At 40.9% G+C, this 27,970-nt stretch overlaps 1 protein-coding gene across 1 annotated transcript; it reads left to right on the forward strand.

Moving 5' to 3' along the window:
* The first annotated feature begins 4,403 nt into the window (after positions 1–4,403).
* DNAJC3 (DnaJ heat shock protein family (Hsp40) member C3) lies at positions 4,404–27,925 on the forward strand. The gene is made up of 12 exons (XM_070944317.1): positions 4,404–4,542; positions 9,735–9,845; positions 10,481–10,605; positions 11,795–11,869; positions 17,608–17,760; positions 18,826–19,007; positions 20,953–21,072; positions 22,551–22,656; positions 22,969–23,089; positions 23,231–23,363; positions 24,099–24,247; positions 25,589–27,925. Exons 1-12 carry the CDS (start codon positions 4,461–4,463, stop codon positions 25,741–25,743), a joined length of 1,512 nt encoding a protein of 503 aa, XP_070800418.1. The 5' UTR covers positions 4,404–4,460; the 3' UTR covers positions 25,744–27,925.
* The last annotated feature ends 45 nt before the right edge of the window (positions 27,926–27,970 follow it).

Here is a 27,970-nt window from a genome sequence, read left to right on the forward strand (position 1 = left end):
TGTAGGGGCCTCAGCCAAATATTGTCCAAAGTCAGACATTGGTCAGCTTCTGAGTTGGGACAGGCTGTCCATGGGATACATGGGCAGGATCTTTTGGCACATCCAGTTGCTGGTTTTACCAAAAATGAAAAGAAAATCCGAAGCTGCAAGTTCAATGGGAACAAGGAACCTAGGAAGCATGAACATGGGAAAGCTCAACAAGTGAATGTTGAAATGAATCAACCACACCTTGATTTCTTAGACATCAGTGAACTGGGATAGACCGGAAGTGGATACTTTCAGAAAGAAGTTACCTGGACACAAAACACAAAGCCTTTCATAGCCAGAAAATGTATTGCAAGAACAGATGTTGAGTACAGTGTAGCTGAATACAAGTTGGACTTGAAAATACATAATCAGTTGTCATAACCTTTTAACTCAGCACCTCGGATTATGCCAAATTTTCTGATCTAGAGGAGGATAGTGATGGCTTCTCCCCTTATCACCATTTTCTTGGGTTGCCACATATTCCTCTCCAACACCTCTTCGCAAGCCTGCTGCCTTCATGTGCTGCCTTGGAGGATGATAACCCATTGCCTTTATTAAATATAATTAGACAAATATAATTAAACAATTTCAGAAATATTTCCTTACCTAACACTCATAAACCCCTGTACAATTTCCACAACACTTGCTGCACCTCCCTGTACCGTTGTGCCCCTCTGCACAATCTCCCCAGCCCCATATGGCGGGGTGGGCAAATGTGGCCCTTTTACAACCTGTGGACTTCAACTCCCAGAATTCCTGAGACAGCTTTCTGGGCGTTGAAGTCCACAGGTTGTAAAAGGGCCACATTTGCCCACCCCTGCCATATGGCACTGTTCTGACCCAGCCTTAGCAGAAACAAGAAACAGACTCTGTCACCAAAAAATTATTTATCTCTTGTGAATTAATTGCATTCACCCACCAAAAAATAGTCCTTCAAGGAGTTAATTGCAGTAACAGACCTTATCAGTTCCTTGCTATAATTTCAAGCCCCAAGGCCATGAGCTCCCAAGGCCTTGAGCTCCCAGCCAAAAGGCTGCAAATTAAGTTCTGGCAAGTCTTTGATGCATGAAACACAATGAGCAAAGTCTTCAGAAATACAAACTCTTGTTTCCTACGACAACCACTCCCCTTTCCTTCTATTTATTCCCCAGCCAGGGAGGGGCTATTCAGCAGCCATGTGTGCTTTGCTTCCCAAGTTGACTCCTTGTCCTCCGTTGTTCACCTCTCCTAACTGCTCTGTCCATACATGCATCTGGAACAGGCCCCAGCTGTTCTTCCTTCTCACTCATATCAGTCTCCAAAGGCAGCTGCCTCTCTGGTGGCTGGGAAATGTCAGACAGCCCTGGGTCTATGTGTCCGACGCAGAGCATCTATCAGAGCCTTTCCCAGACTCCAGCACTGGCACAAGTTCCTCTCCAACCTCCTCATCGTCTGAGTCTGCCACCAGCTCCACTGGTAGCTGGTAGGCCACAACATGCACCTCTTCAGCACACCTTAAAGGGAGATCCAATCTAGGAGAAATTTCCTCACAGTGAGAACATTTACTCAGTGAAACGGCTCGCCTTCAGAAGTTGTGGGTGTTTCATCACTGAAATTTTTTTAAAACAGATTGGACAGCCATTTGTCTGAAATGATATTGGATCTCCTGCTTGAGTAAGGAGTTAGACTACATCAGGGGTGTCAAACTCAGATTTCATTGAGGGCCACATCAGGATTGTGTTTGACTTCAGAGGGCTGGCGTGGGCATGGCCAGGCTGGGCATGGCCAGCTCGACGTCACTCGTGTCGGGGGCACCTGTGGTGGCCCGAGCACTTTGCCAGCAAAAATGGGTTCCTGAGCTCCATTTTTGTCTGCGATGGACTCCTGTAACCCTCTGCCAGTGAAAACAGGCCACACGCAACCCTCGCGAGTTCTGTTTTGGCTGCAACGGCCTCCTGCAACCTTCTGCCAGCGAAAACAGAGCTTGGGAGGGCCACATGCGTCCTCCAGAGCTCCATTTACCCTGGCAGAAGCACCTCAGGCCAGTCCTAAAGCTGTTTCCTGGGTGGCCCTGTGGGCCAGATCTAAGCACCCTGCGGGCCGAATCCAGCCCTTAGACCCTGAGTTTGACACCCCTGGACTAGATGATCTCCAAGGTCCCTTCCAACTCTTTTTTTTATTATGTGACCCCCAAGTGGAGCACTATTGGCTTACAACCTCCATTTGTATTTAGTTGTTAACTGAATCACCTATGGTCGTTAAGTGCATATGACTGCATCTTGAGATTTTCCTACTGTGTTCTCCACTAACTCTGCTTGTGGGAAGCCAGTTGTGAAACAAACAAATGATGATCATGTGACTTGAAATGCTGCAGTGGTCATACATGTGAGGATTGGTCACAAGCTGTTTTTTATACCATTGTAAATTGCTAAATAGGATATTTGGTAAGCGAGGACTATTTTTGTATCTTAGTGCAAATACTACCTTAGTATTGAGATGGCAACTACTGTATTGGGTTGCAGACTGGGAAGTTGTAAAATGTTGTGTGAGAAACCAGCAGCAAATGGCTGTAATATTTTATGACTGTTCACATCAGCAGCAGTGGTGGTGGGTTGCCCCCGGTTTGGTCCGGTACTTGCGAACTGGTAGTAAAACCGGAGGGAGTCTCTGCCCACCCACCCGGATGTCATCATAGACGATCTGCGCATGTGCAGAAGCTTGGCATGCGCGCAATCCCATTGCAAACTGGTAGTAAAGGTAAGTAGAACCCACCCCTGATCAGTAGGATTTGAATTAGAATTGAAGGTGTCTTTAGCCTTTCTTTTATGAAAATAACTCATTTGCATAAATTTCCCAAACTTAAAAAGGGATGCAGATATGTACTGAATCAGTGAAACAATTGATTTCTTACATTTTATAAAATACCCACTTTTATTTATTTATTTATTTATTTTATTCAATTTGTATACCGCCCTTCTCCTAGTGGACTAAGGGCGGTGCACAGCCAGAACTAAAGCACATACCAATACAAAAAATTATTAAAAGAATTACATAATTTTGGCCCAAATTTAAAACAATTCAAATTAAAACCCATTGACAATTTAAAAAGCTAAAAAACTAAAAAAGACTAAAAAAAAGGGGGGGGGTCACACCAGCCCTGCTTGATGGAAAAGTTTTCAGGGCACGGCGAAAGACCCGGAGATCCGATATCCTTCATATCTCCGGGGGCAAATCGTTCCAGAGGGCAGGAGCTGCCACAGAGATGGCTCTCCCCCTGGGGGTCGCCAGCCGACATTGCCTGGCTGACGGCACCCTGAGGAGTCCCTCTCTGTGGGAGCGTACTGGTCGGTGGGAGGCTATCGGCAGCAGAAGACATGGGGTCAGATACATAAGAGACATGATAGAAACCATGCCTTCATTCAGGCAAATATTGTAATAGCCTAATCATCTTTGTTGCTCTTCTCTGCACTCTTCCTAGAATCTCAATGTCTTTTTTATATCAGAACTGGAATCTTTATTTATTACCGGTATTTATTAGATTCGTTTGCCACCCATCTCACTTCGAGATGACAGAATAGTTAGAATAAGAATAGAATAGAATAGAGTACAATAGAGTAGAATAGAATAGAAAAATAATAGAATGGGATGGGATGGGATGGGATGGGATGGGATAGAACAGAACAGAACAGAACAGAACAGAACAGAACAGAACAGAACAGAATAGAAGATGGAAGGGACCTTGGAAGTCTTCTAATCCAGCCCCCTGTTCAAGCAGGAAAAAACTATATCATTTCAGATAATTCTGGGCTTTTATTCTAAGTGTAGTCTTACCAAGGCAGTATATATTTAAAGTGATCCCAATACTAATATTTAACGAGATCTCTGTTGATTGCAGTCCAGGACTGAGACTGAAATGTGACTAACTTGTTACTTGATCTTATACTTTCCTTCTGATTTGAGTAATTAACAGTTGTTCCCCAGGTTAACAACTTGCCGTGGAGCTTTAAAATAGTCTTCAGCGTTTTCCTGCGTACAGTCACAAGAAAAATCCCGTGAAATTCAAAGATTCTGTCTTTCTGGAGAAGTTTAAAAAAAAAAAAAAACCTAATAATTCCCCGCGAAGGTTTTCTCAGCCGCAAACGTCGTTCTTCCGCTCGCCTTTTACTGAGCCGCAAACGGGGGCGAAGTGAGGGCGCTTGTTTCGTCAGCTCAGCTTCACCTGCCCTTAACGCGCATACTCGAGCGAAAGTGGGCGGAGACTTTTGACAGTAGCCTCTCCTGCTTTCCACGTTCACCTAGCGAGAGGCGGGACGGCGGACGGGCCAGCCAATCAGAGCCTCCCACGACCCACCCCGGGGATCCTGGTTTAGAATGTTAAAAGAGTTTCCAGAGTTCTCCGAGGTAAACTTTCCCAAGCGAGTTCGGCGGTTGCTCGCGGGTGGCTGCGGGCCGTCATGGTTTCTCCTCGGACTTGCGTTCACAAGCTGGGCTCGACGCTTCCGTTGCTGTTGGTGCTCTGGGATCTCCACTACGAGGGTGAGAGAAAGTTTTGCTGCTGGTTTGGCAATTGTTAACGTGGGAAATTTAGGGACTTGGGCGAGAGAAGGGAGTTGCGGCGGGGCGGAGGCAGGAAGGCGTATGTTGGGGTTGAGGGAGTTGATAGAAACGGGTTAAAGTGCATGCATTATAAATCTTCTTCTTATAGAGCAGGGGTCCCCAAACTTGGCAGCTTTAAGACTTGTGGACTTCAACTCCCAGAATTCTCCAGCCAGCATAGCTGGCTGGAGAATTCTGGGAGTTGAAGTCCACAAGTCTTAAAGCTGCCAAGTTTGAAGACCTCTGCTATAGGGCTAAAAACATGGTCTCGCTTTGGATCGTCGCAAAGGTGCAAGTTACAGCCTTCCTTGTAGAGAAGGTTACAGTGAAACTCCCTTGGAAAGAAAACGAGTGTTTCTCAACCTTGAAGGTGTGTGGACTTCATTCCCCAGCCCCATATTACTAGATAAATATCTAAACTGGAGATTAAATGTTTAATTTAAAAAAATATTTGCTAGACCAATTCTCAAATACAACTCATCTGTCCGGAACCTGCACTGCATATCGGACATAAATACAATCGAGAGAGTCCAGAAATATTTCACAAGAAGAGTCCTCCATTCCTCTACCCGCAATAAAATACCTTATGCCACCAGGGTTCAAATTTTGGGCTTAGACAATTTAGAACTATGCTGACTTCGGTCTGACCTAAGCGTAGTATATAAAATTATCTGCCACAAAGTCCTACCTGTCAATGACTACTTCAGCTTCAACCACAACAATACACAAGCAGATAATAGATACAAACTCAAGGTAAACCACCCCAAACTCAATTGCAGAAAATACGACTTCAGCAACAGAGTGGTCAATGCCTGGAATGCACTACCTGACTCTGTATTTTTTCCCCAAACCACCAAAACATTCCTAAGAGGTCTGTAAGGGGCGTGCATAAGAGCACCAGCATGCCTACCGTCCCTGTCCTAATGTTTCCTCTTTTTTATCTATTTTATGTATCCAATCTATGTTTATAATTATTACCTAATACGTTCTTGACAAATACAATTAAAAAAAATATTAGATATTAGCTAGCTGGGGAATTCCGGGAGTTGAAGCCCACACCACTTCAAGTTGCCAAGGTTGAAAAAGCATTGATATAAATGGTACAGTTCTGCTTTTGACGAGTGGGATCAAATTAATGACGTTGAAAAGGTTCATGAAGAAGGGGGAAATATCTATCCCCAAGGAGGTATTGTCCTTACAGGAAAAGCTCAAAATATTCTAACGGTAGCCTCTGTTCTCATGGAACTGTAGGTGGTTCTTAGAAAGTTGGCATTTGCAGGTATAGTCCTGGGACCATAACTCTAAAATTAAAATGTTGTAGCTTCTATGCAAGCTGTGCTCATTTAATCAATGGCTTTTACTTCATATGAATTGTGTTTAGGAATTTAGCCCATGAATCGGTAAATGCCCATTTTCTGTTTTGCTGAAATTTGCCCAAATTTCCGAAATAATTAAATGAACCATTTAGTGGACCAGTAAAACACTGTGGACACAGTACACATGGACTTCAATAAGGCATTTGACAAAGTAGATCACAACCTATTTCTTGGTAAGCTAGAAAAATGTGGGATAGACAGCATCAATGCCGGATGGAGTCATTTATTTATTTGTAAAATTTATTAGCCATCCATTTTACCCCACACTAACTCTGACAGTGTTACAATATCAAAAGATAGAACAATAAAGTCTAATAATTCAAATACAAGACTGTTAAAAAAATCAGTCTAGTTAAAAAGATGGGGAGGGAGGGAGTATGATGAAAAGGGGGGAGGTAGTATCTGTTATTAATCTATGAACTACCGCCAATGTGAAACCCCTCCATTGGAGCCCCAAATCAACTTGTAGAGCCAGGTCTTTTGTTCTTATAGAAGGTAAGGAGGATAGGAGCTGACCTCATTCTATGGGGAGGGTAAGATGTTCCCAAGGCCAGGCGCAACGGCAGAGAAAGCTCTTTTCCTTGACCCCGCCAGCCAAAATACCCTGCTCAATGGAGCCCGCAAACATGGTAGCACAGGTGGGGCAGGCCAATCCCACTGGGATGAGACCAGTGGTGAAATCCAAATGTTTTTACTACCGGTTCTGTGGGCATGGCTTGGCAGGCGTGGCAGGGGTGCAAAATCTCCATTCCCACCCCACTCTGGGGCCAGCCAGAGGTGATATTTGCTGGTTCTCCGAACTGCTCAAAATTTCTGCTACCGGTTCTCCAGAACCTACTAGATTTCATCCCTGGATGAGACAATCCTTTAAGTAGCCTGGACGCACATCATTAAAGTCTTTAAAACTAATTAATAGCTGGAATTGCACCAGGAAGCAAACCAGCAGCCAGTGCAGCTCACAGAGCAGTAGTAATATAAGGGCCACCCTTGAGGCTGTCTGCACCACTGCACTCTGCGCCAGCTGTAGCTTCTGAATGCTCTTCAAGGGTAGCCCTATATGGAGTGCATTGCAATAGTCCAACTGTGAGATGACTAGGTCTTGAATGACTGAGCACAGGAACTCCTGATCCAGAAGAGGCTGCAACTGGTGCACAACTCGTAATTGTGCAGAGGCTCTCCTAGCTGTAACTACCACCTGCTCTTTGAGCAGGGGTCACCAGTCCAGGAGGACCCCAAGTTGCAGACCTGATCCATCTGGACTAGTCCCATCCCATCTAGAACTATCTATCTATCTATCTATCTATCTATCTATCTATCTATCTATCTATTTATTTATTTATTTATTCGGTTTATATGCCGCCCTTTTCCGGAGACTCAGGGCGGCTTACAATGCGTTAAGCAATAGCCTTCATACTTTTGTATATACCTGCTTAGTAGAGCTTTCAGGGCCCCCCCAAAGCGGTGTTCTTTTTTATACAAAGTCAGCTTATTGCCCCCACAAACCGGGTCCTCATTTTACCTACCTTGAAAGGATGGAAGGCTGAGTCAACCTTGAGCCTGGTGAGATTTGAACTTGCAGTAATTGCAGGCAGCTGGTGTTACTTAACAGTGCTTTAGTCTGCTGCGCTACCAAGGCTCTTGGTAAAGGTTGACATCCTGGATCTTGGGGCTCCATGCACCCAAAGCCATTTGGTCTTGCCTGCGTTCAGTCAAAGGCTGTTGTCCCCCATCCAACCACAGCCTCCAGGTACCACGGGAGGGCAGCAATAGTTTGGGTCACTAGGGGTAGAAATATAGAGTTGGGTATCATCAGCATACTGCAGATACCTCAACCTGTGGTGATGGATGATCTCACCCATTGGCTTCATGTAGATGTTAAAAAGGAATGGAGAGAGGACTTAGCTCTGTGGAAATTCTATTGTTAAGCATTGTGTAGAGACTAAAGTTGAAGCTTTGGTTGTTGTATTAGTTCTAGGAAGAGTAATTCAGTTATGTCATTGGTCAATTGAACAAGTGTGTGATGCCCATATATGGAATCCAGAGGGGTTGTGTATATGTGCATGCATATTAGAGTCCAGACATGTACAATATAGGTTGAAGCATAAATTGATTTATTGACCAATATAGTAGTCCCAATGGGTATTGCTATACCAAAGAGGAGTAAGATCACAAGTCTTCTTTATTGATATATGCAAACCATCCCTTCCATTTGATTGATTGATTATAATTAACTTAAGCAGCAACAATACAATAATCATTATTGTTACAGTAATGCAATCTTTATTGATAGGCTTTATTTTTATGCATATTAAAGTATTAGTTGATGAAGTGAATAGGTTGGAGAGGCTGGTATTCCTCAGCCCCATGGAAGCATTGGAGATGCCTAGGAACTCTGTGTGAGCTTGAACACCAGATAGGCAACAAGGAGGCTGCAGGGAATATGGAGGCTACATGTAGAGGCTACTTGGCAGTCTATTGGGAATGCTGGAGATGTGGAGGCTAGGTGGGAGATGGAGATGCTGCTGAAGCTCTTGTGGCTCAGAGTCCTGGGAAGTGGCCACAAGAGGCTTTTTAATTTCTGCACCACCCTTGGGCTTTGGGTTGCTGAGATGCGGGCTGGTTTGGTCTTCGTGAACTATCTCTGGGCTTATGGAGGGTCCTGAGGGCTACTCTGGAGTGAGGATGAAGATTGTGGGACATGCTCAGGTACTGCTGGGCTTGGGGATGATGGTGTGCTTTTTAGGGTTTTCTGACAGCTTTGAGGCCACTGGTAGCTTGACCCTTTTGCTGGGCTCTGGCATTACTCAACCAGGGATCTTCCCTGGGCCTAAGAAGGGGGTGTTTTTCTGACCCTTAGGGGTTTGTGATCTTTGACCCTGATGATGGGTGGTGTAACACAAGTGTGCTCTCAGGTTCAGCTTATGGTCACTCACTCATACGCTCACAGGCCTGGAAAACTGCCACACTCAATCCCAAATCACTGAACAGTAAAGCACAAACGGTTCTTTAAAGTACACAGAGACCCAATGAATTTAAAATAACAGCAATCTTTTCCTGATATATTTTTGCTCTTACAGGCACGCACACTCATCCACAGTTACCCAGCGTCCACTACTAGGCAGCCAGGCACTAGCCGCCAAGTATGGGATCCAAAAACAATTCAAAAAGACTGGACTGGCTTCAGGACCTCTTTTTATCTCCCAGTATTGGCGGGGAGGGGCTTTCCATGTGCTCAGGCCCAACTTTTGTCGTTTTCCATTAACGACTTGGTTCTTTTCCCTGAAAGAGCTTTTCCTGGTTTTTGTCCACCCTGCCACTTTTAGGTATGGTGGCTTTGGCCTAGTCTCCGGGTGGCAAGTGGCCCTGGTTGTTCTTTCCCTAGAAGGACTTGGACCCCTGAGGTAACCAAGTACCAGTATGGTTGGGTCCCTGTGGGACACGATGGGTTATTGTAGCTTCCTTGTATGTTGATTCTATCTATTGATTGTATGACTTGTAAGCCTGGGAGGAGGGACCAAGATGTGGGGAGAGCTGAGAGAAACCTCCGGATGGTCACAAGCAGAGGTAGATATAGCATGAACCCAGGGGGAAGGGCACATTTGGGGACATTGGACTTGCCACCTTTTCTAGCCATGTAGGCCTGATTTCATCTATTGGTGGTATTAGAGATATTGGTTATTTTTGATTTCCATTTTTTGAGAAATGCAGAAAAGAAAAGAAAAACTGATCTGTGTTTTTTTCCCACTCTTCCTTCAGGAGTACAATGTGGCATAAATGCAGAAGTAGAAAAGCAGCTTGAATTGGGAAAAAAGCTGCTGGCAGCTGGGCAGCTGGCAGATGCTTTGTCGCATTTCCATGCTGCCATAGGTAGGTACTTGAAGACTGCTGAGCTTCCCTTCTAAATATATGGTTTTCGCTCCCTCTGGCCTAGATAATATGTATGAGATTAAAATTAGGGGTTGAGAAACTTATTCTTGGTGAGAATTCTAATTGCTGAATGAATGTTTTTATACTTGGTTCACAGGTCCAAAATATTCTAACTTCTCAAACAGGAATTAAGTGAAAAGGCTGGTATGTTTCTGCCAGGTACATGTTAAAGTCTTATTAGCAGAGATGGCGAAAAGGATGTTCCATTTCTGATCAATTATTTGGTCTTCCACAAGAGAAAGATGTAGAATCTAAACAACCAAATTGTAAAATAATTTTCCACACATGTGAGTCTGTAGTTAGAGATTAGAAGCTGTAGCACGTTGGGGCTCAACTTCCTTAAATACCCACTTCTGTAAAGCCTTTAAGCAGACTGGGATTCGATAGATGTTCTATGCATACTGCTGTTAAAATTTCATTACAGTGCCTACATTGCTGGAAATATTCCTTCCTTGAGTTATATGCGATGTCACACACACAGACACACACACACTAATTGTATTCCTCCTTGTAGGTTGCTCCCTTCTCCAAAGCCTTGGCTGACTTAAGGCTATGTTCTTTTTTTTTTCTTGCAGAAGGAGATGCCAATAACTACCTTGCTTATTACCGAAGAGCCACAGTATATCTAGCCATGGGCAAATCAAAAGCTGCCATTCGTGATTTAAGCAGGGTAGTCGAATTAAAGCAGGATTTTACATCGGTAAGCAGTACTTTCTAAAGATTCCTTCGGGGTTGCTGGAAATGGCTTTTGGTCTTCATTTTTCTGTTGCCTTTTAAAGGGGAGTCTGTCTCTTTTCTTTTTTAGTAAGTGGTGTAATCTAACAGGAAACCTCAATTATCATACAACTTGGGGAGATTAAATATAGGCTGAAATTCTAGCTGGGGAGACAGGATTTCCATAGTACTAATTCGGCATTGAATTTGCTCTGATTACTTTGAGGAGTATTAATACCCTTGAAGATTGGGGGATGAAGTTTTTGGCATAGCTGCAAATTGCTGAAAGTATGTGCAGAGGGATTCTTAAATCCTTTTTAGATTCTTAAGTAGCCTTTCCTCATTATAATGCAATATACAACAGCACTATATATCCTGATGCCATTATATCAACAATATTTATAATATTTCTAGTGCTTGCAAGATGTATGTTTTTAGAAACATAATGCTGATCTATATTTTGAATAACGAAGTAACACTTTTAAAAATTGGAAAGTTCTGGAGATATTGCAATTTATTTCAATATTTAGTAATTTTGTTGCCAAGAATTATATTTTTAAATTTGGATCTTATCTAAGATTCAAATTCTGATCTAGATTTTTTTAGAATAGCATACAATAATTTAACTTTGCCTTGTGTTGAAACCAAAGTAAATTCAGCACAAGCATTTTTGTGTGCATATATTTTAAAAAATCAGGACAGTAGCTATAATGCAAGAAAAAAATGAAGCAAGACTTTAACCATGCAGCTGCAACTGCCATATTGACTCCTTTTTTGACTCCTTAGGTGTCTAACCAGAAATATTTTTTTCTCTCAGCAGTAATGATTTTGACATTTATTTTGCTCTTTCAATGAGACTATAATTGGAGGGAATTTCAAAGTAACCATGTACACAATGCATTCACTTGAAAATCCTTTGAGTTTAAAAGAAAATGATTAAATTGTGCCTGCATTTGCAATGATACACTTTTGATTTTGATATAATGATATACGTAAGATGGGCTGCAAACGAGTCTAATAAATACTTTTAAATATTATTGCTAAAATATATAACTAGAAAGTGTAGAAACCATGGACATTATGAGCCAGGGGAAGGTAAGATAATGTCTAAAATCTCCAGGATTTTACTTAATGTAATTTACGTAGAATGTACTTTTCTATTACTTTTTTTAAAGGCACGACTACAAAGAGGCCATCTGCTGCTTAAGCAGGGAAAGTTGGATGAAGCTGTAGAAGATTTTGAAGGCGTGGTAAGTGAAGTGCTTTCTCAAGGCAAAATTGAACTAGCAGCTGTGATAAAAGAATTGAGCATTGTAGTCCCTGTATGTATACTCTAGGGTGATGGTTTGGTTTGGAATTTGAGTAGCGCTAGAGTCAGCGAGAAATTAGGACCTTGTAAACAGTGCTACTGTCCACCATCTTTAATTTCCTTTTAACATTGAAATGGCCTAAACCCGACTCCTTTTCTGCACCAGAATATACTTAGAAAGCATGAAGGCCAGAGATTGCCAGTGGGTGTGCCATTGGGACATTTCATATCTGACTGGAAGCAGGAAAAGCTAAAAAAAGAAGAAGAAAAACACCTTATATCTCTCCCCCCCAAAAAAATTAGAAGTGGAAGGGGAGTGACTTTTTGGAGTTCCAAATACACAACCAGTTTCACAGAGACAAGAAAATGGATTCAAATAACAGAATAACAGAGTTGGAAGGGACTTTGGAAGTCTTATAGTCCAATCCATTGCTTGAGCAGCAGAGCCTTATACAATTTCAGACAAATGGCTGTTCAGTCTTTTCTTAAAATCCTCCAGTGATGAAACGCCCAAAATTTCTGAAGGCAAGCCATTCCACAGATTAATTGTTCTCACCATTAGGAAATTTCTCCTTAGTTCTAGGTTGCTTCTCTTCTTGATTAGTTTCTATCCATTGTTTCTTGCCTTGCCTTTTAGTGCTTTGGAAAATAGGTTGACCCTCCTCTTCTTTGTGGCAGCCCCTCAAATACTGAAACATTGCTATGATGTCTCCCCTATTGCTTCTTTTCATTAAACTAGACCTACCCAATTCCTGTAAACGTTCTTCGTATGTTTTAAGTTTAACCTCCAGCCCCTAATCATCTTTGTTGCTCTTCTTTGCACTCTTTCCAGAGTCTCAACATCTTTTTTTATATTGTGACCAAAATTGGATGCAGTATTCTAAGTGTGGTTTTACCAAGGCCTTATAAAGCGGTAGTATCACTTCACATGATCTTGATTCTATCCTTCTGTTAATGCAGCCTAGGTTGGGCTATTTACATACAACACACCTTTATAGTTTTGCATTTAGAAAAGAAGTAATTATTATCCATACAGTTGACAAAGAGATGTTTGCTTTGTCGTGAATTTTCTTCAGATCAGGTTTTTTTGTTTGTTTGTTTTTTACTTCTCCTTTATATCTTTTGCATTCCCAATATTTTCACGCCTAATTTTCAGGGGTGGGTTCTAAAATTTTTTACTACTGGTTCTGTGGCTGTGGCTTATTTTGTGGGAGTGGCTTGATGGTCATGTGACAATTCTTTAGGATTTAGCAGAGGCTTTTAACTGCTTGCAAAGCTGTACGGGTCTACTCATTTGTTTTTGGAGTCACCGGTCTACCCATTTGTTTTTGGAGGCACTGGTCTACTCATTTGTTTTTGGAGGCACTGATTTACCACCACACTGCCTTTTAACACTGATCAGCTGTAGGGTGGCCCTTTGAAGCCCCGCAGCAAGAGTTTAAACAGTTTTTTTTCCTTCTAGCCAATCAGCTGGGACTCGGGAGGCAGCAATAGATTGGGGGTAGGGCCAAATAAAAGGTAAGAATAACATGGGGTGGGAGGGCCCAGCTCCCGAACAAAGAGAACCGGTTCGGCGATGTCATATTGTCACCGCTACTGGCTCGGCCGAATCGGGCCAAACCGGGAGGAACCCACCACTGCTAATTTGATATGATTATTTTGTATGTACTCAACATTTCTCAATATAAAACAATCAAAATGGTTCTTCAACTGATCTTGCCCTTACTGGAGCTCAGAATTCAAAATAAATATTAGGAAGCTAAAGACTGCTTGTTCTGCCTTGAAATAAAAAAAGAACACATTATTTTGATTGCCTATTTAATGTTCGTTAAATATTATGCAACTTATTTGGTTTTTCTATATTGAGAGAAGATACGTAAAATCTTTAATGCAAAAACTAGAATGATCATTTGCTAAATTGCAGCTTAGTATATTTCAGGTACAATTAGACTATGTAGAAAAATAAAATTACCGTCTAAATAAGAAATGATGAGATTTGAAAACGGGCACCCAGCCATTTACTTAAGCTTCCCGGGTGGCAATATGTTAAAAAAATAAATCATTAGGAGAGAGTTATTTTGAATACATTTCTGAGGGAATTTTTCTATTTGTTTTCTGAATTGCCTGTAGCAGCTCCCTTTCTTATAGAAAAATAAAGAGCAGGCTTGCATTGTGGTCTTTTGTACATTGAAGTCATAATTCAAATGGATGTAGGCATTGCCAACTGATCTGCTATGGACTGGGCAGTCCCTGCCTGACTGGAAAACAGTACGGGCCTGGTGGCTCAGCAGACTAAAAGCATTGTGATTAACACCAGCTGTCTGCAATTACTGTAAGTTCAAATCTCACCAGGCTCAAGGTTGACTCAGCCTTCCATCCTTTCTAAGGTAGGTAAATTGAGGACCCAGTTTGTGGGGGCAATAAGCTGACTTTGTATAAATATACAAAAGTATGAAGGCTATTGCTTAACGCATTGTAAGCCACCCTGAGTCTCTGGAGAAGGGCGGTATATAAATCAAATTAAAAAAAAAGTGCAGGGTTGGTTTTAAAAAAGGGGTGGGAGTGGAAGGGTCAGCTTCACAGTAATTGTTAGCTGACTAGTAGAAGAGTTTCTAGTTGCTTTTCCCCCTTGTATCCCATCACCTGGAGAACAGGTGCTCCCATTAAGAATTAAAGCTCACAATTGGGAAAACAACTTCAATCTATTTTGTGTTCTTCCACTAGAGGCCAGCAAAGTCTGTCCTTGAGGGCTAGCTTTATTAAAACTGCATCCCCCACCAGTGTAAAAATGAACAATAATAATTATTTTTATATTTTATCACGTAAACATTTATTACATAAAATGTATAATTTATATATTTATATTATACCTAAAATAATCATAATTGAAAAAAATAAAAATACCGCTTGAACACTAGAAGTGCTGACAAAAACATCACCAGTCAATTGCAAAAGGCAGCTTTACTTAGGACAGCTTACAACTTGTGACGATACCTCTAACACCATCAAACATCTGCTTATCTGAGATGCTTGGGAAGAACTTGGTAGGTGGGCACTTTGATCGCTTGCCCCCTTGTCCCATGGATTCCTCTCCCAACAGGAGAGGAAGGCAATGGGCTTAATTGAATGGCATGGTTTATTCTTTCTTTGCCACCCTAAATGTTTTAAGTGACCAGTGTTAGCATGAATAGCTTAGTTAAAATGTTTTCAGTCCAGAAATGTTTAGGTTTTTCTGCTTATGGAGCACTTGATGTGACGATTTTCTCTTGTGTTTGGTTAACTTCAAAGATGTTTAATAAAATGTTTTCTTTTCCTCCGCCAATAAGATTATTTTGTGTTTTCATTTCTTTCCATTGTTCTGGAACATGATTCCATTTGCTTCTAGCAATAATCCAAAAGTATTTTGAATCCAGGGGTGGTTTTTTAGGGGTGGGTGGGTGGGTGGGTGCAAGAGGAAGAGGTCATATTCAACATTCATACTGATGTTGCTTCTCAAGTGCTCCTGTTGACAGTCCCTGAAAAAGTGAGAAGCTCAAGAAACCCAGGTTCATTGCTTAGTGTACATATGAGTTGCAGCCGTTGACTTGTCCTTTTCCTAACAAATCCATCATAAGCCAAGATTTGGCTATAAGATGGATTTGAAGTTCTGATGCCACTCCCCCCACTCCAGCCCTCTGCAGTCACATGATTGCATTTTGGATGCTCAGCAATTGGTCCGCATGTATGGCCTTTAACAAGGGTACATGTTAAACCAGGGTTTTGAGGGCTTGTTGGTAAAGTTCTTTTATACATGAAGAGAGCTACTTTTATGTTGCTCTTGTGAAAGCTTTAATAATTGGTAGTAAGCATTTAGAACTTCATGGACATCTTTTGCTAGCACAATGGACTGTTTAAGAGTTCTCCAATGTTTCTGGCTTTGCAATGTTTCCCCACTTTGATGGGGGAGGGGAGGGTTCACGCAAGCTGTTGGCAAGCACATGCACAGTTCCATTTCCACAAAAGGTATTGGAGAGCAGTTGTCACCAAGGTTGGAGACCCCTATTGTAGAGGGCCAGGACAAAGAAGTGATTGAGTGAGGACTAAGGAAATTTTCTTTGGTTTAATTTTAACTTATTCTTAATTAAATTCAGTTCGCTTCATGAAATAGGATTTATACGTAACGGATAATATAGCCTTTTTCACCTTTATTGAAAAAAAATTAAAATGGGTTTACTTTTGGTGGGCTTGAGAGGCTGCCTTATGCTTCTAAGGGAGGTCCACCTGCAGCTGCTTTAGAATAACCATAGCAATAGCACTTAGACTTCTATACCGCTTCATAGTGCTTTTACAGCCCTCTCTAAGCAGTTTACAGAGTCAGCATATTGCCCCCAACAATCTGGGTCCTCATTTTACCCACTTCGGAAGGATGGAAGGCTGAGTCAACCTTGAGGGGGTGAGATTTGAACTGCCGAACTGCAGCTAGTAGTCAGCTGAAGTAGCCTGCAGTACTGCACTCTAACCACTGCGCTACCTCGGAATTCAGCCCTCTCCTTGCCTTTGGTCCTTCTGTAGCTCTAGACCGCCTTCTACCGCATAGCTCCCAGCGACCGGTAAGATCCCACAGAGTTGGTCTCCTCCGGGTCCCATCAGCTAAACAATGCCGGCTGGCGGGCCCGCGGGGGAGGGCCTTCTCTGTGGCTGCCCCAGCTCTCTGGAACCAGTTACCTCCTGAGGTCCGGACCACCCCCACCTTACTGGCCTTCCGAAAAGCTGACTTTTCTGGCAGGCCTGGGGCCGTTGATCTCGCTTTGCGATCTGGCGAGATCCGCCCATGAATGGTGTGAATGCGTTCTAAGGTTTTTAATGTTTTTTAATCTTTTAAATGTTTTTAGAATGGTTTTTTTTTTTAATGTATTGTGAGTCTCCGGAGAGGGACGGCATATAAATTTAATAAATAAAATAATAGTAATAATAATAATGGAAATTTCACCTTCTAATGCTTATCTTCTCTTCTCCTTTCCCTACGTCCTCCTTTGGCAGCCAACTCAGTCCTTGACTTAGGTGAGAATGGATTGAGAGTGGGACATAAATTGTACAGACAGAACTTGAAAAGGAGAGAGAAGCCTGGGGAAAGGCTCCCAGGTTGTAGTCTTCAGCACATTGATTTTGTAGAATATACATGTTTCCCTGAAATTACTTGCTGTTATTTGTCTCAGGAAGAGAATATACAGTATAGATGGGAGGGGGGGAGGGGGGGAGAAAAAGAGAGGCTAAATATACACAGACATGAGTATTGAACCCTTGGACTATTTGCCTGTATGGGGGACATGTGTCAACATCTGCCTTTGTTGTGAGTTGCCTGAAGTTTGGGGAAGAAGGAACAGAAAAGAACAGTCTGGTAGTAACAAGATGCAACATTTTCAGAGGGAGAACTCATTTTAGAGCCACAGTCTTTCTCTTCTGTTCTGTTTGGACATATGCAGCCATTTTCTTTTGAAGTGACTGGGGAACTGCCTGCATTCCTGTTCTGGATTTCCAAGTCAATAATCTAAAATAATTTTTTCTAGGCTCTAATTTTTCTGTGCTAAAGAATTCAAAGGCCTGGCTCTGTTTTACTGTGGGTTTGCCGATGGGTGATGTGTTCGAATTTGTATTTCAACATGTAATTGGGGTGTGTGTGTGTGTGCTCATTACTTGTAGCTCCTGTCTCACCCCAGTGAGAAAGAAGGAGGAGAAGCCCGCGCTCAGTTGTTGAAGTCAGATGAGGCTCGGCGCCTGCGTTCCCAAGCACAGTCTGCCTTTCTCGAAAAAGATTACCACACTGCTATCACTCTTTTGGATAAAATTCTAGAAGTAAGTCCCTGACTGGAAACTGATGCCAAGATGTAAGCATGGTTATTACTTTTTAATTTTTAATTAAAAGTTGCTTTGCAGTCACAGGAACATTCAGGTAGGTATATTTTTTTTCACCAGATGCTTGTAAATTAGAAGAGTTTCCTTCATTGGGCAAAGTTTCAGTTGAGTGGCGGTACTTTGCCTGATTTTCAATGCTAAAAAAGGTAAAGGTTCCCCTCGCACATATGTCCTAGTCGTTCCCGACTCTAGGGGGTGGTGCTCATCTCCATTTCAAAGCCGAGAGCCAGCGCTGTCTGAAGACGTCTCCGTGGTCACATGGCCGGCATGACTAAATGCCGAAGACGCATGGAACGCTGTTACCTTCCCACCAAAGATGGTCCCTATTTTTCTACTTGAATTTTTTACGTGCTTTCGAACTGCTAGGTTGGCAGAAGCTGAGGCAAGTAACAGGAGCTCACCCCATTACACTGCACTAGGGATTCGAACCTCTGAACTGCCGACCTTTTGATCAACAAGCTCAGCGTCTTAGCCACTGAGCCACCATGTCCCCTTTTCAATGTTAAATACTGTACAACTGGACCTTTTTCAATGCTAAATACTGTACAATTGGATCTGATGCGTACCTGATTAGATTAGAGATTCCTAGGGTATCTTGGAGCTGTAGCCCGGATTGGGAAGTTGAAAAAAACCTCCAGGAAGAAGGCAGTGGCAAGCAATTTCTTTACCATTGCCACAACAATTTACAAATTTATTCATGAAATCCTCCAGAGTGAGTCTCCTTTTAACCGAGATTTTCCAATTATTTTCCAATTTAACCACAATTTCCAAAAATTGTGTTGGTTAGATTAACCTGATAAGATAAAATCTCAGTTAAAAGTAGATTCACTCCGGAGGAATCCAAAAAATTGTGTTGAACGTTTTGCTCCAATTGTGTAGAGATGGTTATCCAATTCTTAAAGCGTATATGGCATTGTGTGGCTTATTGCTTTCTTTTAGGTAGGAAGGTCCTTTTGAACAAGTACAAATAGGATTAAAATCTCCTTTCGTTTCTGGTTTCTCAAGGTTTGTGTTTGGGATCCGGATATGCGAGAACTTCGGGCTGAAAGCTACATTAAGGAAGGGGAACCTGGGAAGGCTATCAATGACTTGAAGGCTGCTGCCAAAATGAAGAGTGATAATACTGAAGCTTTCTATAAAATCAGCACAATATACTATGAATTAGGGGACCACGAAATGTCTCTAAGGTAAAATGCTGTGGGGAGAACAAAAAATCTTTAGAATTTTAGAAAACATGCACTGAATGGAAAGATGCCCTTGCCAAGATGAAGGTAAGGTTATTTGAAGGAGGAGGAAGAAACATGGATATGGAGTTCTCCCAGGCCTCCAAATTCCTCTCTTTTTTTCCCCATGGGAGAGAAAATTTCCAGAATGACCTGGGGGAGAAAGAAGCGTTCAGTGTACCTCCGTACGGCTCCCTTATGCCAGGTTTTAAGATGGAATATACTATATTACTGTAGCATAGTTAAGATGCACTATAAAAAAAAGTTGATGTGTTCAATCAGAATCTGAATTTATGCTATTTTTTCCCCTCTGCATTTCAGTATCCCTTTCTCAGGGAAACCTAGATACTTCTCCCCTTTTTTACTAAACAGTAGTTTGCAAGAGGGAAAGAACTAAGCAAAGGGTACAATGTTACGAATTAATTGATGAATTAATCCATTGCGACTAATATAATGAATGTCATCTGCCCAAACTCTGATTCTTGACTCAAGGAAAACTAGAAACATACAACGTATGTTCCTTTTTTCAGTAGCCCACCCAGAAAGGTTAATGACTGTGCTTCAAATAATAATGAATCATAAAGTCATATATACTTAGATATAAAAGGATACATTTAATTAAATTCTATTGATTTTATTACTGCAAGTAAGTCTCTGAACGGCTGAATAATTTGAGATTATTGCTAACTATTTTTAAGAATATCAGTTGATTTTGTGTTTCTTTTCTGCTAATACTAGAGAAAAGCTCTGTGTGTGTGCGTGTATGTATATAAACTAGGTGCAAGATATGACGGCAGTAATACTGGACATGTAACAATTGAGTTGTATGAAAAGGGCCCATAATTTTAAATCTATTATTGATTCCAAGCAATGTACTATGTATACAATTGGCATTTTTTAAATTTATATTAAAGAATTAGAAAAATTACTAATTCTTCTGTATAAATGCCCTCATTTTGCAGCTTGTCCATGCTGTATATTCTGAAATTCCTTTAATAGACATTTTAGAGTGGATGAGTATATTTCTTGAATGGGTGACGTTTTTCTTGGATGTCTTCAAGCAGGAGAATGCAATTCCCAGTCCCCATGACTAACAATCCTCTATATAAATAAAAATGTAAATGTCCGTTTGTTCAAAATCGTAAATCTCCGAAAGTTCTTAACCGATTGCTTTGAAATTTTGACACAACGTTGCATTCGAATATGCATGTTTTTATATACCTATATTATATAGATGTCACACCTGTGACAGGTAAAAACATGCTTTTTTGAAAAACAGCGCCATCTGTTGGACATAAAAGCAACACATGCTATACTATCTTTTTGGACTTTAACGTCGCAGCACCACAATGGCAGGCGCGAACCGGGTCTTTTCCCCTCAGCGCCGCCGCCACCAAACCCACAAGCAAAATGGCGGGAAACGACTAACGGAGTATGCCGTACCTTTGGCAGGGACCCCGATGCCGTCTGTGGTGTGGAGAGTTGTGAAGGTGAAGGCGGCTATACTGGCAAACTGGGAAACCAGCTCTTACACCCGCGGCAAACTGGGACGGAGGCAAAATAGGCATGACCTGAGCTACAGAGGGACATTATTGGCACTCAGTCAAAAAATATTGTATACCCACAAGACTGGGCCACAGCAGTGCGTGGCCGGGTACAGCTAGTTTAATATAAAAAAATGTAATCAGCCACAACGTGTGAAGGCCTTTACATTTTGTTGCATTTCTCCATACCTCTGATGGAGGGGCGATTAATATCCCTATTTCTCAGCAGAGGAAGTAAACCAAGAGGAAGGGGTCTTTTGCAAACGGACTAGGAGCAGGGACTGAACTCTTGTTTGTTTTAACACCAGCATCTTGATCCCACAACCTAATTCTCTCTCCCCCTTTGTTGTTTCCTGTGTGCAAAGTGAAGTGCGGGAATGTCTGAAACTGGACCAAGACCATAAGGAGTGCTTTTCTCACTACAAGCGAGTAAAGAAGCTCAACAAGCAGATTGTTTCAGCAGAAGAGCTCATCAAAGAAAGAAGGTGAGTCCTCCATTTTGTGGTTTTGTTTTCGTGGTTGAGTTTCCTCTCTGTGACTCCTTACAAAGATCACCTTGCCAGTTCAGGAATGGTCTGCACTGCATTACCATATCTCCAAGAGATGGCCATCCAGCCTCTGATTAAAAAGACTGGGATGAAGGAGAGTCCATCACCCTCCAAGGCATTTGGTGTCCCTGTTGAATAGTTCTTGCTGTTAAGACCTTTTTCTGTTGCCTAGCCATAACTTCGTTTTCATCATCTTCATCACTATTTTAGCCATTGTCTATCCACTGCAGGATGAAGGCCCCTTCCGCATATTTCCAACCAATACGGTCCTGAGCTTTCTTTTGCCAATTGGGCCCACAATACTTGCGATCCATCTTGTTTTAGATCTCTTTCATGGGCGCTTTTTATCAAGTGGGATCCATTCTGTGACTGCCTGTAAAGCACTGTGAAGCAGTATATAAGTATAAGTGCTATTGCTATTCACGTGGGTTTTTTTTTCAGCAGCCTTATTTTAAATTTTAAATTTTAAAAACTTTTAACTAACTTTTTTTGTAACTCCAGTAGTAAGCTTTACCAAGGGCATTCTTTTGGCCTGTCATATGTATTTCCATTCTATTTCTTTATAGGGTAAAAATTGCTTCACATTTGTCATTTTTCCATTAACATCTTTTGGACATAGTCTATTCATGGAAAGCCAACATCATTGCTAACATTGTAACTAATTTCTGGGCCCATTCCTTGAAAATCTCCTGAAGTATTTAAAATATATAACAATTTGTATTATTTTGTAGATCTCTGTACTAACCTAAAACCAAAAACAAATTTACACTTTTTCCTTTTCTGCCTGGAATCTTTAGTTCCTTCCAGTGTCCAATTGTATAATGAGAACATTTTAAATCTCTCTTGTGACTTAAGATAGACAAAACAATTTGGTTCCTGCAAAAAGCTTTTTATTTTATTTAATTATTTTCAAAATCTTAGAGTAAATGTCTCACTGCTCCAAATTTGTCTGGATCTTTAATTTATTTAAACTTTCTAGATTAAATTTGTATTTAGCTTTTTGCTGTTTATTTCCAATTCTTTAATTGGAACCCAATATCCATTAAAAGGGCATGGTTATGAGCATGATGGATGATCCCAATTACTTCTCAGAGAAGCGGCTTTTGCTCCAGGAATTTTTAATGTCATGGTTTGTGGCAACGGTATAGTCTCCATCTGATCTGCAAGAGTTTCTGCAACTCCTGCAGCTTTTCGTAATCAGCAATATTGAAAACTAATGAAACAATTTCCTGCCATTTTCCCAACTCACTGAAAACCAATTGGTAAAATATGAGGTCTGTGTCGTTATTTCACTCTAAAATGGAGCACTGGTGTATTTACCTTGCCCTCTGTAAAATATACAGAACAATATAATTTGTTTTCCTAAATTTAATAAATATACACTGTTTGATGATTTTCTTTCTTAATGTAAATAGGTATCAGGAAGCCACTGAGAAGTATGAAGCTGTTATGAAGATGGTGACAAATGTTCCTATCTATACTACTCGAGCCAAAGAGAGAATCTGTCATTGCTTTTCAAAGGTAAACATTCAGTTCACTGGGCAAAACTTCTTATCGAGCTACGGTGGCACAATGGTTATAATGCAGTACTGTAGGCTACTTCTACTGACTGCCAGCTGCCTGCAATTTGGCAGTTCGAATCTCGCCAGGCTCAAGGTTGACTCAGCCTTCCATCTTTCCGAGGTGGGTAAAATGAGGACCCAGATTGCTGGGGGCAATATGGTGACTCTGTAAACCGCTTAGAGAGGGCTGTAAAAGCACTATGAATATACCGATATAAGTCTAAGTGCTATTGCTATTATTGTCCTCATTGGTTCATCTCACTTTTTTCAGAATCAACAGATGACAGAAGCCATTAAAGTTTGCACAGAAATTCTGCAGCTGGAGCCAGAAAATGTAAATGCCCTCAAAGATCGGGCTGAAGCATACTTGCAAGAAGAAATGTATGAAGAAGGTACACTTTAACTGCATAAAGATTCTTTGTTTTCCTTTACTCAATTTTAAATAAATATACCATTTGTAATCTGGCCAGGCTGGAAATGAATTACTGTACTGCAAAACTCTAAATGAACTCTGTTTGTTGTCTTTGTGATAGCTATCCAGGACTATGAAACTGCTAAAAAATACAGCGATAATGACCAACAGATTCTGGAAAGCCTTGAGAAAGCCCAGCGGATGCTCAAGCAGTCTCAAAAGAGGGACTACTATAAAATTTTAGGAGTTAAAAGGTAAGCATTTAGCAATTGCCAAGCCCCTATAGTTTCCTTAAATGTTGCTTTTTCTTCAAGAGGCTATAGAAGTAGTCCTCTATTTAAAGTGGCAATTGGGACAGGAACTGCCATCACGAAGCGATGGGATTATAAAATGTGCCATCACATGACCATGCTGTTTTGTGACAACAGTTGAGGCGGTCCCACTCACAGCCAGTAAATGAGGACCTCACATGACTACAAGTTCCAACTTCCTTCTAGCTTCCCCATTGTCTTTGCTTTGTGGCAAGCCAGCAGGGAATGTTGGAACTCAAGATTACATGACTGTGGAGACACTGGAAGTTCAAAGATTGGTCATAATTCCCAATCATTTAGCACCTTTATAGGTTTAAATGTTTGCTGAATGAGTGGTCACTAGATGCTGTATTATCTTTTTATAAAGCCTGTAACTCAAAACTACCTTAAGGAAGTTCTGTACTAAAGAAGGAAATTTATAAAGGCAACATAGAATGCTGAATGTAGAGAAATTTAGTGCTTGAAAGGAATTGAGCATCTTGGGTGCAGGGAGTCATCATTCTGCATATTTCCCTGTTACACAGAAGTTAAGCCATATAATACAAGATGGTACCTGCTAAGAGGACGGCCAAAGACTTTGAATTCCCATCTTCTGACAGGGATCTCGGCTTCTTTTTAAAAAAGTTTTATCATAGCATGAAAAGATAATTTCCAAGTTATTTCTTATACTTCTGACAGGAATGCCAGGAAACAGGAAATCATAAAAGCCTACAGGAAGCTGGCAATGCAGTGGCACCCAGATAATTTTCAGGATGAAGAAGAGAAGAAGAAAGCAGAGAAAAAGTTTATTGATATTGCAGCTGCCAAAGAAGTCCTCACAGATCCAGGTAGATAAATGTGTAGCTTGTCTGATTTCTTACTTTCAGAATAAGAAGCGAGCCAGTTGGGTTGTTTTTCACTTCATCTTTATAACGACCAATCAACATTCATTTTCCTTTGATGTCCAGTGCTGTGTTTATTGAGGTTATTTCATTTTTGAAGGGATTCAACTGATAAATGGGCCAGAGAGCTTGATAAATGGCTTATACAGGTATAGTGAAGTAAAATAGTAGCATTTTTGGTGCTAGCTGCACATCCAACCTTCTGTGCTTTAGAGCTATCCTTGAGATTTTTCTTAACAGGCAATAGGTATGTTTATTAGCTTTCTGGTTAAAACTCATTCACGGTGATTCTCCCTCTGACATTCTGTTTAAAACTATTACATTTAAGTTTGAGGCCATGTTCACACAATACACTTAACCTAATAACTGAAGCTTGATGAATGTTAACCAAGCTTCACACTCATAAGTGTTTTATGTGTTGTGTAAATCCAACAATATAGTTAACCTCAGTAACAGATTAAGCAGCCATTGAATATCAGCTACAATGATTTGTGAGGAGGGAATTTGGGGGCTGTGTGGTTCCAGGAGTACAGATGTGGACTTCCAATGTATCAAAGCCTTGACACATGCTTAGTTTCCTGCTTTTTTGCCTCTTCCTTTACTAAGCTCTGCACCAGAAGGCAGGACAAAAAACAATGGATGAAAACTTACAAAGGAGAGATCCGACCATTGAGAACAATTAATCAGTGGAGCGGCTGTTGTGGGTTCAAAAGATGTGGGTGCTTCATCACAGAAAGTTTTTAAGAAGAGATTGGACAGCCATCTGTCTGAAATGGTACAGGGTCTCCTGATTGAGCAGGGGGTTGGACTAGAAGACCTCCAAGGTGCCTTCCAGCTCTCCTCTTTTATTATGTGACCCCAGGTTTCAGCTGGTGACTGGCTTATCTGGATGTGGAAATTAAGCAGGAGGAAGGCTATAGATCAGTGGGCCCCAACCTTTTGGGCACCAGGGGACCGATTCCGTGAAGAAACATTTTTCCACGGACTGGAAGGGTTGCTTGAATGAATAAATGAATGAATGAATGATTATTCTGAATAGATATATTGCCCTTTGGAGAAAATTGTCTGTGAAGGGCAAGCAAGTTTCAAAATATTTTGCTATCTCTCTCTCTCTCTTTTTAGAGTTCAGCTATGCCTATGCTTACATCACTGCTTTTTATGTATTTGTTCATTTTTTGTGCTTGATGCTTTACTGGCTTTAGAATCAAAACATTTGGATGAAAGCTTATGGAGTTCCTTTGTCTCTACGTCTGATTCAGCTGATTGCCATCTTTGTATCTTTTATAGAAATGCGGAAGAAGTTTGATGCAGGAGAAGACCCATTGGATGCTGAGAGCCAGCAAGGGGGAGGTCACCCTTTTCACCGATCTTGGAATTCCTGGCAAGGGTTTGACCCTTTCAGTTCTGGGGGACCTTTCCAGTTTAAATTCCATTTCAATTAGAACTGCTATACTCTTTTTATTTTATTTTTCCTTTTGCATCTGGCAATCTGCATTTTTTTCTAGATAACTTAAAATTACGGTCTAGTCTTTGAACAGTCGTGAAAGCCAGGGTTTTGTTTTGTTTTGTTTTTTGGTGATAGTTCAAAAGGGATAGCAAAATCCAGCCATATCAATAATATCAGTTAGTTCCGGGCCTCAAAGCTCCACCTCAAGACAAATCCATGTTTGAGAAGAAACTGACTCAAAAAAGCACTTTAAAGTTTACTAAACCATTGGGGCCCTTTTTGTGGGAATTAATCACTTGAAATAACAAAATATACTCCAGCTTTAGTTACCACAAGAGGAAATGCTAAAGTCTCAAGCGACTGTTGGAAGTATTACACGTCTGCAGGATATGACTGTTTACATAAAACAGACATTGGTCACTGCAGCCAGTTTATAGACAGTTTAAGTTGTTCTGATTAATGTTACAAGGACAATTTTCTCTGATTAAAACCTCTCCTCCTGGTTGCTTTTAAAGAATTCAAGAGAATTAAATTTTTAGCCAGGTGGCAGGGAACCATTTTCCATTGAAAATTTGCTTGACATTTGAGCAGGACTGAGATATTGGCCATAATAAGTAGAACTTTGTTCTGCTCTTGAAGATATTTTTTTAAAGGGTGGTAGATGATCATCCTCTTCACAACTATTATATGCATGTCTGTTGCTGCAAAGACTAATAACTCACGGAGCCGACTGAAAGTGTTTTCATGCAACCGAAATCTGATATAATGAACTGTATTCAGAACGGAGCCTGGAGTCATCTTGGGATGTAATATTGAACTTGCTTTTCTTTCACATCCGGTCTTTTTCAAGAACGCAGTTTTGAACACTTGTCAAAATGATCTTCATCTTTCACTTTGCTTGTTCTCATTAATAACACATGTACGCCCCAGTCTATTTCCATGCAAGTGTCCAAACTTCTGAAAAATTAGTGGTTGAATCTCACTAGCTTTTGGGTGTAACGTTCTGTTCATTAGGAATGCTTTTGAAATGATTTGGAGTCATCTCAAAATATGCCACGATGGACGTTTGTTGAGTGAGCATTCAGACAAAAAACCAGGACCCCCAAAGTGCTTTCATGTTTCTCTCCTCGAGAATGACTCCAGAAATGCTGGGAGATGTTAACCTATTAACAAATTATCCTTATGTTTTGGACAGGATTGCATAAAGTGCCATTGTTAGGATGGGGGTTTCTTTGACCAAATCCTTTCAGTCCATGTTTATACAGGACGTGGTTTGGGCTGCATTGATGTTGCTGGAGCTGCTTGTCCTAGAAAGGCCATCAGGCCTGCGCCTGGATTGATCCAAAGGTTTGGCAGTGCTTCTGGGTCAATTGAAATCAAAGATTGCCTTGGAAGTATTTGCCAGAATAAATCAGGGGTTGAAGGGGGGGAAGATACGTTCTATGAAAACTATGTTGTTCTATGTTGAAGGTAACGAAATACTAAATAGTATTCAACAGTAGCACATAGTTGTTTTAATTGCTTTAAATCCTGAAGGTTTTTTTTTTGAGGGGCCAGGGTTGGCTGTGTTGGGTGGGAGGGATAGGACAAGTTGAATTCTGAAGTTAACAATTGTGCCAAACCTTAATTTGTTTCTACGCCAAGAAATGAATAGAAATTGCGTTATTATGCTGTTGTTCCTAGTAGACTTTGGTGGAATTTTAAAAAATCTTATTTCATTCCTTTGGAAATTAAAGAAGCAATTTAAAAGGCAGTTCAGTTATCAGTTGTTACCGTAAAGTATCCATGGAATTAAATGCATCAAATGTAGGGGGAAAATGGGAACTTTGCCTTTTGCAAAATAGCAGTATATTTTAAGACCACAAAGATTACAATTTCTTTTTCAACTTTACTACTTTGAAATCTGGAAGCTATTTCGTGACGGTGTAGTTTTATATTAAATCGGTGGCATTGGTGTACATGTGTTATGTCTGAAACATGAAATTTAAAATTCTGCTTTATCAAAGCCTGTTACATGTACTTATCAAAATAATTATTGCCTCTCTTATTGGGACAATGTTTGGAACCCAGTCTTCTTTATATTGAACAGAAATGAGACCAAAATAATGCTAAATATTTACTAGGAGGTGTACTATAATATCTAAGTCCCTTGCCCGTTAATATATGATGTGATAATACACGGGAACTACTGCCAAGTTTCCCCCTTTACAGCAGGGGTCTCC

Source organism: Pituophis catenifer, unplaced genomic scaffold, assembly GCF_029215685.1.
Source record: "Pituophis catenifer annectens isolate HBS135680 unplaced genomic scaffold, rPitCat1.0.hap2 SCAF_4, whole genome shotgun sequence".
NCBI classification, from domain to species: Eukaryota; Metazoa; Chordata; class Lepidosauria; order Squamata; family Colubridae; genus Pituophis; species Pituophis catenifer.

Bases quoted from the DNA above. Each gene is read 5' to 3' on its own strand.
- DNAJC3 (XM_070944317.1), top strand. From the start codon at position 4,461: ATGGTTTCTCCTCGGACTTGCGTTCACAAGCTGGGCTCGACGCTTCCG. The intron at 4,543-9,734 runs GTGAGAGAAAGT...CTCTTCCTTCAG, and splicing joins CTGGGATCTCCACTACGAGG to GAGTACAATGTGGCATAAAT. The intron at 19,008-20,952 runs GTAAAATGCTGT...CTGTGTGCAAAG, and splicing joins GACCACGAAATGTCTCTAAG to TGAAGTGCGGGAATGTCTGA.